This window comes from Anguilla rostrata, chromosome 5 (assembly GCF_018555375.3).
Source record: "Anguilla rostrata isolate EN2019 chromosome 5, ASM1855537v3, whole genome shotgun sequence".
NCBI classification, from domain to species: Eukaryota; Metazoa; Chordata; class Actinopteri; order Anguilliformes; family Anguillidae; genus Anguilla; species Anguilla rostrata.
Window position 1 is genome coordinate 55,182,789 of NC_057937.1, and position 14,936 is coordinate 55,197,724.

The window sequence follows — 14,936 nt, forward strand, 5'->3', positions numbered from 1 at the left end:
TCCCTTTTGGAAAAACAGGCTGAGTATATGTCCCCTTTTGGAATAACAGGCACAGCTCTATGTCCCCTTCGTAAAAACAGGTACAGTCTGCGTCCCCTTCAGAAGAACAGACAGAGTCTACGTCCCCCTTTGGAAACTCTCTGTTCGGAGAAGATGCAAATCGGAACCCAAATTGGATTTCACGCTCGTCCCTCTTCAGAACCCAGGACACATGCGAGCGCTTGACTTGCATCAGAACGCGGCAATTACAGGTTTGCTCTCACAAGATGGCTCCTCCAATTTCCGTCGTAACCTTCACACTGGCATTTTCAATCTCCCCCACTGTAAACCAGCGCTGGCAAGAGAGGGCAGCGGTGAAGGACTAAGGAGCCAAAGCCTATTAAATTAATCAAGGCGGAAAATTGCTAGAGCCCTTTTCGGAGAGATTAAATGTGTTTAGAGACAGGTCTGTGTGAATATCTGATGAAGACAGGACGGGAGGGGACTCACCCTGTTTCAGCATCTCTCTCTCTTTCTTAGTGCCCCCTTACCCTGGCTCTTGTGCACACTGGACATGAAATCATTTATTATCATGGTAAATGGACTGCATTTATATAGCGCTTTTATCCAAAGCGCTTTACAATTGATGCCTCTCATTCGCCAGAGCAGTGAGGGGTTAGGTGTCTTGCTCAAGGACACTTCGACACGCCCAGGGTGGGGTTTGAACCGGCAACCCTCCGACTGCCAGACAATCGGTCTTACCTCCTGAGCTACGTCGCCCCATGTATCAACAACATCAAATTTTACAGCTAGAATTTAAAACATTTTCCAAGCACGAGACCCTATTATAATCACATGAATGTGCCTGTATGTGTTTTCGTCATTCATAAATGTATACTTGCTTGTACAGATATCCACCGTAGTGGGAAGTTGTTACTCTTTGTTTATTAGATCGTCTTGGACTCTCCTTTGGCAGGAAAAGACGTACCGGAACACACACATACACCCAAACACACACACACACACACATCATGCTTCATCCTAATTACAATGACAGTGACACACAAACAAAAAGCGAGACCAAGTGTGCTTAGATGGCTTGAAAGAACAGTGATAAAAACATAGGACATGCAGTACTGAAGCCGTTCTAGTCACCTGTTTATGTGTCTTGGCATTGTAATACTGTCATTATGACTGAAGTATTAGTCAGGTGTCCCTTGAGATGTCAATCTTAATGCGGTTTTCCTGGCAGAGTAAAGGATAAAAAAGACGACGCACAATCTCAGATCTGTTGCTTTTGATATGTGCCTCTATGTGCCGTGAGTCTCTAGGGATACGCCTTTGGGTTACTCACATGTTGAGAACAGAGGCTCACTATAGCCTTGCCCATTGCTCATTAATTAAATCCTCAATCATGGATATGGTCATTTGCCTTCACAAATGAAGGCATTTACGCAATTAATCCAAAGCACACGTCAACAGATGATTATGATTGGTCACTCATACACGTAATTAAGGAGGGGGCGGGGTGTATTTCATCTATTGCAATGTCAATGGTGCTGGAATGGAGAGAAGACATATGGGCGGGTATTACAGTATCACTCATTTCCCCAATGAGAGACAACAGTGCCAAATCTGTCCTTTCCTCCACGTCTGACTCTGTGGCCAGCTGGACCGTTTGAAGACAGAGAGGGTGGAAATACGGGCAAAGCTGCTAAATTTAGAGGCGCCCGCCGGCTCCCTCCCGGTAGCTGCGGGGCCCGACCCTGACGTCGCCCAATCGCGCGGGCCCCTCGACAGGGGTTTTCCTGCTGCGCTAGTTTGGGACATTTTCCACTCCACCGGACGTGGCGTGAGCCGACTAAAGTTCCAGTAATGCAGATCGGCCGTTCGATACGGAATGATACGCCCGTTTTCAAGAGCAGAAGTAAAACCGAGTCACACTCCGTTTCATAAATAGAACTTTAATAGTGTTTTCTTTTTTGTTTTTGTTCTTGTTCGGTGCGAACCTGCCATAGCAACACTGCCAATTTTCCGAACCCTGAGGCCACATTTAGAGAAGCGATGCGTTTTATTATTTAAAAAAAATAAATGTATTTATTCATTTTGTTTATTTATTTTATTTTACTATTTTTATTGGAGCCCAGGAACATGTGAACAACCAGCAGGGGCTCTGGTGCAGCTTTCCTGCTTCGGCGTGGGGCTAATGCCCGAATCCCGGGAAACCAAACGGCCCATCTGCTGACCTGCACGGGGAGGCCTGGCGAGGGGGCCATTGTACGAACGTCCAGATAGCGCTGACAAATGACCGAGGACAAACGCTCACCCCACTGTGCAACCAACCAAGGGCCTTTGATTAGCGAAACGGTGGACAGCACACATGGGTAAACACGATAATGCACACCTGGAGTTAACCGTCTATTTTTAGCGGCCAGGAATCATTCACAGGCATCAGGGAGAAGCTCTATTTATGGAAACATATACCAATATAGACCATTTGTTAGACTTCCAGTCATCTGCTGAACAGGTGGGCAATGCTAAATTTGATTTGGGCCTGGCTTTAATGGCAGGTGGTTCTCTTGTTTGCAGATAAAGAAATGATTACAGTAATCTTTAAATAAAAAAGGTTTAAAAGCATTGTGATTGCATTTGAAATAAATTACAGTTCAACCCGAACAAAGCAAAGCCACTCTCCTCTTTAAAAAGCATTTGTATTTCTGTCTGAACACACAAAGCTTGACTGAACACATTTTTTTTCAAATTCTTTTTTAAAATTTGATTTATTATAGATTTGAACAGAACACCTCTATGACATAAATATTATGGACAGAAAAAAACAGAAGAAACAAGCCACATATCAAATAGTTTAGCCACTACTCTGTTCAACAACATAGTGATATTACAGTATGGATATATGATTTTGAGTCTACTTACAATTCTAAAAGAATTCAGTTAACATTATGTTGAAAGCTATACAAAACTATAATGAAAAGCACAGGAAAATTAAAGCACAAAAACAGTTTGACAATAAAGCCTTTCTCTACCATATCATCACAGTCCTTCACATAAACGTATCATCCACAAATGTGTTCTATTTCTCTGATGCATACATCTGAAATGAGAAATTCATGCAAGTGCAATGCTATTGAGCAAGACTTAAATTCACAGTGGAGAAAATGTGGTCTACAGCTTTGGGTTAATGCTCACAGTAAATGTCTGAACTACATTCCTAACATTTTGACATTTTAACCATGCCATGCAGACCCTTACAAACTTCCTGGTGGGAAAACAAAGATGGCCACTTGTTTGAGTACATTGGCGAGACCATACAGCCACATACAGCCCCGTCAAATAAGACATGTTCTGTAAGGGTTTATAAACAGATTTCTGAGGCGGTGTTATCAAATGCATGTCTTAATCCAGTACAAAATACAGAGCGGAGAAGGTTAGGCGGAAGCTTTCAAAGGTAATTTCTCCTGGCTGGTTTTGCTCTTTGGTCTTGGATTTTGGTAGGACAGCCTCACAAAGACGACTGTCAGAATAATGGCTGAAAAATAATACCGCAAATGAGTAAAAAGTGATCCAGAATCATGAGTGATTACATTTAAATCAGAAATGGTGACCAGATTGTGCTAGTGAAAATGCAATGAAGACTGATTTGTTTTTGTTCAGATGCACTCTCTGCCAAAACATTACCCTAGTGCGATGCAATGTCTGTTAATGATAATGGAGTAGATCTATTACAGTTGTCTATTTGACAAACCAAATCAAATCAAATCAATTTTATTTGTACAGTACTTTTGACAAAGAACTGTCACTAACACACTTTACAGAGTAAATAAGGAAAACTGGACAAAAAAATCCAGCCAGACCCCTAAAAAGCAAGCAGTGAGTTAAAAAAACAACCTCACTTCCTGGTGGGAACAATAACACTCAAAGACTCAATCAGTCTGAAAAGGGCAGCCATTAATCCCAATTATAACCGATAACTTGTTTCAGAGAAACTGCGTGACTGACTTTTCAGGTGTGCGGTTCAAACGTGCTTGCGAGAGGGTGGCGTAATCAAATCACAGGCAGCCTGACCAGAACTTTCAACGGCAACATTAAGGTCATGAACACAGAACGAGACCAAAAACAGTAACACGGTCACAGGGAGTTCAGACCAAACTGCTTGATTTGATAGACCTGCACTCCACGAGTTCGCTGGAGCTGTAATTAATCCAATCAATGCAGCACTAATTACATTTTTTTGTGTTCTCGGGCTGCCCACCAATGATTTCTTTCTTTACTAATAAAAGAAAAAAAAATAGGTCATATCGGAAACAAGGTGGAAAGCAGCTTCTGTAGCCCTGTAGCTGTGAATGGTTATCTTTGTTATTATCTCCTCAGCAGTGAAACCTGAAGTGCCCCAGGTGCCTGAAGCCATGAAACCAATGACACTATTTTAATGGGTTTTTAAAAGTATATAGATTGGATTTATTTGATAGTTGTTCGTTGATATATATATTTATATAGTAAATGGACTGCATTTATATAGCGCTTTTATCCAAAGCGCTTTACAATTGATGCCTCTCATTCGCCAGAGCAGTTAGGGGTTAGGTGTCTTGCTCAAGGACACTTCGACATGCCCAGGGCGGGGTTTGAACCGGCAACCCTCCGACTGCCAGACAATCGGTCTTACCTCCTGAGCTATGTCGCCCCAGCTATATGCTGCTAGCATCCAGCTCTGATTGATAACATGGGCCTAACAGGATGCCATCATAGCTAAGGACTCCTTCTATGCCCAGGAAGTTGATCCCCAGCACTTACCGATGACCCCCAGGGTGCCCAGCAAGATCCCGAGAGTGGACTCCACAGTGGGCATGCCCTGCAGCTGCTTGGCGGCGGTCCTGCAGTTACCCCTCACGTTGCAGGGGCAGACGGTCACTGGCACCGGGTTCAGACAAAAAACAAGGGCACAGCCTCAGGCACCAGCGTTTCCGGGCAGACGCATCACAGTGGCGGCAACAAGGACAACAACAACAACAACAATGACGGTAACGATCGGGAGAACGGCTGAGACGCCCCCGTTGGCCCTGTGACTAGGATGCGAATTACAGGAGGGGAGGGGGGTCTGACCCCCTTAATTGGGACTCGAATCCGGTTTCCTCCGACAGTCCAAAGACAGGCAGGTTACGTTAGGTTAGGTTAACTAAATTGCCCCTAGGTATGAGTGTGTGAGTGAATGCTGTGTGTGTCCTGCCATGGACAGGCAACTTGTACAGGGTTTATTCCTGCCTCTCGCCCAATGCATGCTGGGATAGGCTCCAGCACCTCCTGCGACCCTGACCAGGAATAAGTGGGTGTACATAATGGATGGATGGAATACTGATGTGTTTCCCCAGCCATGTCTGAAGTAAAAAGTGTATGACAATCTCAAACACCCCAATAGGGGGTCATACCATTTCTTAACCACTAAGATTGCCTGAGTTCCCCTGAAAAACACCTGAGCCCCGGTCCGAAATCTCACAGACACCCCTGAAAGCCAGAGTGCAATGTGAACCCTGCCTGTAACCAATTTACCATTATCCCTATTCTCATCACCTTATATAAGGAAGCCTTGTGTCTGTCCGCCATCTTGGCCAACACAGTGGGGCAAAGCACAGTCTGAGTTCAAATTTTAAATTGAAATTGAGCAAATAAACTTTGAGTTCAGCTGAGCCGAAGCTGTAAGGCAGAAGGCACACTCCTCGTGACATCTTCATTAAACATGAAAACTTCTGCTAGAACACGGGGGTCCTGGGGCGCCAGAGCGTCTGCTGATTTTCGGGCTGTTCTCAGCACAAGTGGATAATTTAAGCCATTGATTGGCTAAGGAATCCACACACCTTGTTCTCGAAAGCCTTAATTGGCAGCTGACTGAAAGGAAACCACAAAAACCTGCAGACATGGCGGCCCCAATGGAATTCAGTTTGACACCGCTGTGCTACAGTAGAATAAACTGCTCGCAGAGGTGGAAAATCCACGTCTAGAAAGTAAAAGCCTGCCCCAGTATTTTGGTCCAATCACGTGCATTTGCTTGCACAATTCTTCAGCCAGGTTGTCAAATCAACCAGTGAAATCAGCTGGCTGAGTTCATGGATGGAAAAAACACATGGCAGGACTTCTCCTTTCTGACCCCTGGACTTTCCACTGCTAAAATAGTGGTGTTCATCACCGAGACATAAATATTGCCTTCAAGGCTAATGAATTATAATTCTAGAGCAGGGCAGACCAATCCTGTTCCTGGAGATCTACCATCCTGTAGGTTTCATTTTAACCCTAATTTTGCACGTCTGATTCTACTACTAAGCAGCTCAATGAGATCTCTAGAAGTTGAATGAGGTGTACTTTGTTTGGGTTGGAGTGAACCTACAGGATGATAGATCTCCAGGAAGATGGTTGGACAGCCCTGTTCAAGAGGAACAAAAAAATATCTTTAGAGTGGTATAATGGTGCGCGTGTATATACGACCAATAAGGAGGGCCTCTGTGGTTCTAGCACATTGCAGAGAAAAATAATTTATTCTCAAGGCACATGAAGAAAAACAAATTTCAATTTCCCGACAATCTAATGAGCTGCAGCGTTTCAACACCAGACCGAGCGGATGAATCATCACATCACAATGACTCAGCGCTTGAAGTGCCCTTGTAGCTGGCTAAGAGTCAGCCTTCACAAGCGCACAGACAGTGGAGTGTTTTTAATGTACCAACCAAATGTACACTATATACACCAGGTGGTTGATAATATGAGATAATTAGCACTGACTTCTGAGGACAAGCTAGGCGGTTAAGAGACACATCAACCGATCATTAATTTTCCTTCTTATAACACAAATTTCCTTGGCTGACAGAACAGTTATCAATTTAACATGTTATGAGTGCATACTGATTAGAATTCCATTCCAGTCTCCAGCGTAGTTTGGAAAAAATGTAAATAAGTCATTAAGATTCCCAGTGAAATTAACTGCTGATTTTTTAAACTGGACATAGTCAACTGTAGGCCACTTCATCTAAAAGCCACCACAGACTGCTAGGAAGTGCTATTCTATATGGAAGCATTTATAAAATGTGACATAATTATATTACTGATCAATATAAATCAAACTATTTATAACATATAAATATTTAATAACCACATTAATCAGAATGCTGTCTAAGGTGTGTAATATTGGAAAATCTGAAATTTCATTTCGTTGAAGACCCCTGAGACTTCTTGACGGACTCCAGAATCGGAAACCCCTGCTGCACCTGTGCAGTTTCCGGCTGCTACACTGAAGAAATAAAATAACTTCTCCGAATAATTTCACGCAAAACGAATCAGTTGTGCGAGTAGCTTGCAGTTTAGGTGGATATGCCTCTTACTGAGCGGTATTAAGCGTAAAGCAGTGAATGCACTGAAAGGATGAAGCACTCCCCTTTAAATGGGCGTGGCCTCTCTCTCACCTGGCAGGTTGATGAAGGTGCTCCTGGGGGGCGAGCTGCTGTCCGAGATGGTGAAGGGAATCATGTAGACATCCGGGGGCAGGTGCGGAGTGTTGAGGGAAAGGTTAGTGTGGGTATCTGGGGACAGAAAGTCATCTTATTGATTAAATCAGCTCACATTTTTAATTAATTTTTTATAAATTTTTTATTAATTTATTTATAATAAAATAATAGGACAGACAAAAATAAATCCACTTCTTTAAAAAAAAATTTTAAAACCCTGCATGACAGGAAAATCACAAATCCAGACCAACCATTCATCTTGAAATAAGAAAATACAGATAAATAAAGGGGACACATACAGGAGCTGCCATTGTTGTGGTGTGATTGCTGGCACTCTTCACAAAATGGCAGCGTGGGAGATGAAATGTAACTGGACTCAGTGAACTACATTCGGAGACCTTGGATAACTAGGTGGCAGGCATCTTGTAGCAAAAATCTCCTCTCAAAAGGCAATCCAGAGCACATATCTTTCATGAAGGCCGAAAAGTTTCTGAAGAGAGTGTTGCGCAACCAGTGTCCTTTTGTGCGCTGTTCTGTCAGCGACAACCTCGACTGTCCTTACGTGCGGAAAGGAAAAATAGAGCCTTTATAACTGAACACAGCGAAAGGGCGATTATCAGCGGGAACACGGGGCCGGACACTGTCAGCATGCTGCGGGCACTCCAGGATCAGCGTCCAATGAAGTGAGCACAGGCGCTACCGCGTCCTGGAGGACGATCCACGATCACACCGCTTGGGTGAAAGAGAGCACGCGCTGCGAGCGGCCTCCTCCATGCACCATTGTCCCATTACTGGACCAGGTTAAAAAGCTGTTACGAAAGAAATGGGTGGGGGGGGGGGGGGGATGTACTCCTGTTCTCTGATGCGCCGCAGAGAAGCACAGGACAGTGTGTGTCAGCTACCCAGAGACGGCGCGGACGTCAGACGACGTCACATTATTTTTACCCCTCTTTCATTGCTCTAGGTACTGGCATTGAGAGAGACGGGGAGGAGGGGAGGGGGGGAGGTTGAATGACTGTACAGTGTGAAAGGGAGAGACGGGATGTCTTCTTCCTGCAGCTGTATTTTAAGGAATAGTCACATCGGTGGTGGGGGGGGAGGGGAGGCCTTCGAACCCCCAGCCATCGCATCGCTCAGACTGAAGGGAAAACGAAAGCGCTATGGGGGACGAGGAGGGATGGGGGGGTGGGGGGGACCCGCGCTTCCGCAATTATCTCTGAGCGAATCAATAGAACACCGGCCTCCGTCACAAGAGCGAAGTCAACCAGTCCGATGGTATCGGGTTGACTTATTACCAGAACTTACAGGGAGAGGAAGTGGGCTATTATCCGCATTACCAGCATTATTTCTTGCTCGGACTGGTTTTATCGAAAGTGAGGGTGAGGGAGCGCTAGGAGCCGTCTGAAACGGCAGGAGACGATTTCCTTTTCTTAACCGTCCAATCATTTCCACGAACCTCGTCACTGTGAGCGCGGACCCGAAACTGAGGTCTGAAATGTCTGAAATGTACAGAGCGAGCCGACGGAGGAGACAGCGGCTGCCCTCGGGGGGCACGCGGGCTCCGTTTTAGTCTGTGATGTCAACGTCAGGCAGGACGTGAGGCAGGCTTCGCGTCATCCCTCCTTCGGGAGAGGACGTGCGGCTCGGGGTGAAGCGCGCCGCCTCGCCGGTCTGCCTCAGACGCAGAGGAAAACAAAACACCATGTTCTCAACGAGAAAGGGCCGCAGACAACGATTATTTCACGACGCTTAGATGCTAATCTTAGGAAGTGTGTGAGTGTATTTAGTGTTTTAATAAAAAATGTTGCTGCAAGGGCACAAACCCCCTGAGGAGGGCCGACTATAGGATTTCAGGGGGCGGGGGGCGGGGGGGCAGCAACTGCGGACCGGGGAACCGGTGCAAGTACTGCACAATTAAAACATAATTTAAAAAATCTTAAACCTGATTTGTGACGGCCGACGGATGGTTGTGGTCCTAAACGACCACACAGAGCATTTATGCCAGCAGCGGGCTCTGCCCCTGAGATTCATTCATGAAACAGATGAATATGTTAATGATTTTCACACAAAAAAAAAAATACTATTAAGGACTCATTTTTTTCTCCAAATTTGGAATGCCCAGTCGTGTATCAGGACTCAATTACTATTGATTCAGGAGAGAGCAGACGAGTACACGCTCTCCTCCGAAGCTCACGATGCCAAGCACCATGTATCACACCGCCAGCGACTCACTGAGGTGAATCACACGAAGGCGATTCATGTGCAGCTCCACAAGCGGACTTGCAGAGGCCTGATTAGCCAGCAGGGGGGCTGCTAGAGAACAATGAGATGGCGATCCGCACTGTCTGAACCCCCACCAACTGTCGTAACCCTGGGAGACGCTACCAAATCAAGAAAGAAATGTGTCTTCATCCCAAAAATCATGAATCTCACTGTGCGAGATATATATATGAGATATATGTGAGATATATATATATATATATATATATATATACATATGTCTATATAAAAGCAAAACTAGCTCTCCTGGGTTATCACCACGGTAACGGCGCTACCACAGACGCACCGTTGATGGGCGTGAGCTTCCAGTTTCGGCGCACGGTGGCGTCGCTCCTGAGGGAGAAGTTGAGCCTGCCGCCGTGCTGGGGCCCGTCGCTGTCCCGGGACGCCAGCACCACGGCCTGCTCCTCCCAGCGCGGGGTGCACAGGTACTTCCAGGAGTAGTCCCCCACCAAAACCGGGCTGTTGTCGTTCACGTCCAGGATGTGCACGGTCACCACGGCCGTGACGGACAGCGAGGAGTTCTCTGCGAATCAGATCGCCCGTTTCAAACGCCATAGCAACGCGTGTTCAGGAAGTTACAAACATTAGAGCTACGTGTTTTCGAGAAGTTACAAACATTATAGCTATTTTAATCAGTGACTGTCTGCTGCTCTTCTATATGTATACACCAGCATCTCTCTCTCTCTGTATCTATTTGTCTCTCACTCTCTCTCCCCTTCTGCCCAGGTGATGACCTGGGTCTTGATTGGGAACGATTTTACAGTTGATGATCAGTACCAGTGCTGACCATTCCTCTCCCTTTTATTTATGAATTAAGAAATGCCAGCAATGTTCTATAGACAGTTCATGAACTAAATATTTCATTCATTTCCTGACCGGACTCATAATTCAAATGGTATGGAACCCAGCTCTGGTGCCTCCAAAGTCCTCTCTTTGGGCCCGTGGTCCCACTTCCTGTGTGGCGCAGCTGGAAAAGAGCAGCAGAGCGTAGGGTTTCCCAGCCACCATCTTACTCCCGTCCACGGCGATAACCTCCATGGTGTAGGTGCTGTTCTCCTCCCTGTCCAGCGACTGCACGGTCCTCAGCTCTCCCGAGTCCTTGTCGATGGTGAAGTGTTTCTTGGTGTCTCCTCTCAGCGAGTATCTGTTCGGGAATCGGGAATCACAGACTTAGGAGTCAATCGAATCACCGAATCAAATCAAATTCAATTTCTTTAGCTCTTTTCACAGAGAACTGTCACATTAGACGCTTTACAGAGTAACAGAAGGAAAACTGGTCAAAAAACCAGGCCTGAACCCTCAAAAAGCAAGGGGTGAAGTAAAAACTCCCCCGGGAAGAAAAAACAGCAGTGGCGACACCAACAAAAGATACAAATGGTTCACCTTTTGCGTCAACCTGATGACTAAGCGAAGCCAAGGGTCAAAATCCCGCTGTTAATTCTCTTTAGACTATTTTTTATTCAACGGATCTCAATCGCATTCCTATTTCCAAATTAGCGCACTTATTTTTTGCATTTAATCACATTTGCACGTATGCATAGCAGACACGTTTAAGATCCAAAGTGATTTGCATCTCATTATTCAAAATCACAGGCACAGTACAAGCCTGGATATTTTACCGGTTTCACCTTGCGCTCAGACCTGAAATCTTTCGGCTCCGAGTCCCGGCTCCGAAGCCAGCCCAACCGCCTCTGTGTCACCCACTCCAGGCCCCGGATATTACACGCTTTCATTACTCACCCCCGTACTGATGAACCAGGTGGGGAGGGAGCCAGGAGCACACTTCTGTTCATGTACAACACCGTTACACGGACCCGCCGGACCGAGAGCGCCCGATTGGTGCGGACCGCGACGTGACCGCTGCCAGTTAGCCGTACGTGCGGTAATGGAGGTGTTACGCCCGCGGGGTCTTGTGTCAGCCGCCGCGTTAAACGAAGCAGAGATATTACTAATGGCTCGCACCAGATGGGGGGGAGGAAAAAAAAAAGTCAAAATCTTGATCCGAAAAAGGTTATCCCGTGTGATCGCACCTGCCGATTAGCCTGCCGTCAGCTAAAAGTGCCGCTGGACTGTTCGCGAATCTATTCATGTTTACTAATAATACGGCTGATCTCAGAATGCTGAGGGTGAGATTAAATGGATATGTGCATGCTATATTTGGTAGAATACTTTGCCCAAGGCAGAAGGTATTTCCAAAATTGTGGAATGTGGGACCAAATGTTGTCTGTTAAAGAAACATGGATGAAAAATAGATGAAAATCCCTAAGAAATTAATTAATCAAGAAATGAGTAAATAATTGAACGTATCAGGAAAACAAGATGAAACTGATGTGTTTCACATATTTTATGAGATTGGGACTACAGGAACTCCCAATAACCTGGAAAATGGTTATTGGAGTGGTCGGGTTGAAGACAGACAGCAGACTACATTTTCCAGAATCCACTCACCTTATAAAAAGGCACTGGGTGTCAGTTCTGTAAATCTGGGTGAAGTCTCATTTGTTGAGCAAATGAGAAGTTGGGACTACATTTACATAGATTGTGGACTACATTTCCCACAGTCAGCTCACCTGATAGGGTTCGAATCGGGGTCAGATGCCCGGATTGTGGCGATGACCCGCCCCGGTTCCTCCCCTTCCCTCACGGTCACCTCGTAGTGGCTCTCTGGAAGGCTGGGTCCCTCATTGATGTCATCGATGACAATGGACACTGTTGCCGTGGACGCCGGACCATATTCCCCATGGACCAGGACCTCGGGGTTCCGGGCGCTGAGAACCAGGGCGTACTCGCGCATGTGCTCGTAGTCCAGCACCTGCACCAGGGTCACCAGGAATACACATGCCCAGCCCATAATGAATACACACACCCAGCTCATAATGAATACATATGCTCAGTCCATAATGAATACATACGCCCAGTCCATAATGAATACATACGCCCAGTCCATAATGAATACACACACCCAGCTCATAATGAATACATATGCTCAGTCCATAATGAATACATACGCCCAGTCCATAATGAATACATATGCTCAGTCCATAATGAATACATACGCACAGGCCATAATGAATAAACACGCGCTCAGCCCTTAATGAATACACATGCCCAGCCCATAATGAATACACACACCCAGCTCATAATGAATACATATGCTCAGTCCATAATGAATACATACGCACAGGCCATAATGAATAAACACGCGCTCAGCCCTTAATGAATATACATTCCCAGCCCATAATGAATATACACGCCCAGCGCATAATTAATACATACGCTCAGGCCATAATGAATACATACGCTCAGGCCATAATGAATACATACGCTCAGGCCATAATAAATACACATGCTCAGCCCATAATGAATACACACACCCAACCCATAATGAATACACACGCTCAGGCCATAATGAATACATACGCTCAGGCCATAATAAATACACATGCTCAGCCCATAATGAATACACACGCCCAGTCCATAATGAATACACACACCCAACCCATAATGAATACACACGTTCAGGCCATGATGAATACATATGCTCATAATGGCAGTGTCACATGTACCATTAGCCTAGCACCAGTGTACTGTATACCACCCTAAGTCTGAATACTCGGGAGCTTTATTTTAGCTCACTGAAGCTCTGAGATAATTAATCTAATTAACGTTGAAAAGAGCCACGTCATTCGCCTTTTTTCCCCAATGCCCTCCATAGCTTTTCATGCCACTGTAAAAAAAAAAAAAAAAGTGCTTTTAATTTTCTGCTTAAAAACCTGAGCACAAAAGGCCTGTGAGTGCAAAAGCTGACCGTGTTGTTCAATTCAGTCCATCATCACGCCAACATTCGATACAGCTTTTCATTATGCATAATGGTTACTTTTTTCAGAACAAGACTGCTTTTTTCCCTCGGACGTCTGTGTCAGTACAGTCCAAGGGACCCTAGGGTGTCACAGAGGGAGGGGCCACTGAGGAGGGGCCTCACAGATCCAGGAGGTGGCTGATTCTCACAGGGTGGTCTTATGGTCGAAATACAGGTGGGTACACTGTGGCCCAGGCCAACAACAATACAATCTGTACTCGTTTACCGTCAAGGAGCTGGATTTATTTGTATTGTGTGTGTGTGTGTGTGTGTGTGTGCACATGCGTGTCGCAAGGCCAACTTGCTGTATCTTTCCAATTCCATTAGTAGATCATAAAAGAATCCACCTGCTGACAATATGGCTTCTTCAATAGCTGTGTTCAAACAATGCTCACAGATTCCAGGAATGGTCACACTTTACCCTAATATGTGATTCATAAGGCATCTCATCTCATTCCTGAGTAACTCCGGGAAGCAATGTACAGGAACCATTTATTTTTTATTGGAAAACAAGGTTTATGTCATCTGATGTAAGCCAGGGTCCTCAAAACATGGGTTTTAAGTAAACATACACTCCGTTCTTATGAGTGAGTGGCGTGCCTTTCATTGTACCTACAGCTCGCTTGTGCGCATCAGTTCTCCGACTGATTCTGATTCTGAAAATGTCTGCGGCCACCCCTCCCCTTTCACTTGTCTCACCATCTTCTTTTCTTCTCTTTCTCTCTCTCTCTCTCTCTGTACCCTTCCTGCCCCCCCCCACCTCCCCCCAGAAAGTATCCTTCGTCCCCTAATTTCTGTCTCGGTAATTTCCCTTCCGCAACTCATTGCTAATCACATTCATTAGCATATCCTTTAATACAGACGCGTGCTGCATTGTCTGTGTCTATGCCAGACACACTGGCTGTGTTGTAGCGCCGAACCCTGAGGAATTTCGGCATCAGAAGCGGCGTTCCTGTGCTAGTGGCACGTACCCTTTCAGGATCACCTCCCTCAACATACATCATCGCTAGCGCGTCAGAGTGTTTAACCCAGATCAGAGGGCGAACGATGCTTTGTTTACCGCCGCCATTGATCGCTGCATCGATCGCGCTAGCGCGAGCTGCTAGCTGTGCGCTATGATGCCATCGCACACACACACACACTGATGCACTGTGTGAGGGATCATGGGATATCGGTACACATCACGCCATCCTAATCTTCATCGGCACTGTGTGCTCCAGTACAGCACGCTAGCTCCCGGGCCTTCTGATCCCATATATGATAAGGCCTTTAAGGTTAATTACTATTTACTCAGATTAAAAATAACAAGC

The 14,936-nt window shown here is 45.7% G+C and overlaps 1 protein-coding gene across 1 annotated transcript in view; it reads right to left on the bottom strand.

The window, feature by feature from the left end:
• Nucleotides 1-2,740: 2,740 nt before the first annotated feature.
• cdh16 (cadherin 16, KSP-cadherin) overlaps nucleotides 2,741-14,936 on the bottom strand; it is a 35,633-nt gene continuing 23,437 nt past the window's right edge. Inside the window, exons 14-19 of the mRNA XM_064337247.1 lie at nucleotides 12,338-12,579; nucleotides 10,781-10,911; nucleotides 10,051-10,290; nucleotides 7,443-7,559; nucleotides 4,789-4,905; nucleotides 2,741-3,526 (exon numbers count right to left, since the gene is read on the bottom strand). Of these exons, the coding sequence (XP_064193317.1) occupies nucleotides 3,426-3,526; nucleotides 4,789-4,905; nucleotides 7,443-7,559; nucleotides 10,051-10,290; nucleotides 10,781-10,911; nucleotides 12,338-12,579 (948 nt within the window). The 3' untranslated portion in view covers nucleotides 2,741-3,425. The remainder of the gene's footprint in view (nucleotides 3,527-4,788; nucleotides 4,906-7,442; nucleotides 7,560-10,050; nucleotides 10,291-10,780; nucleotides 10,912-12,337; nucleotides 12,580-14,936) is intronic.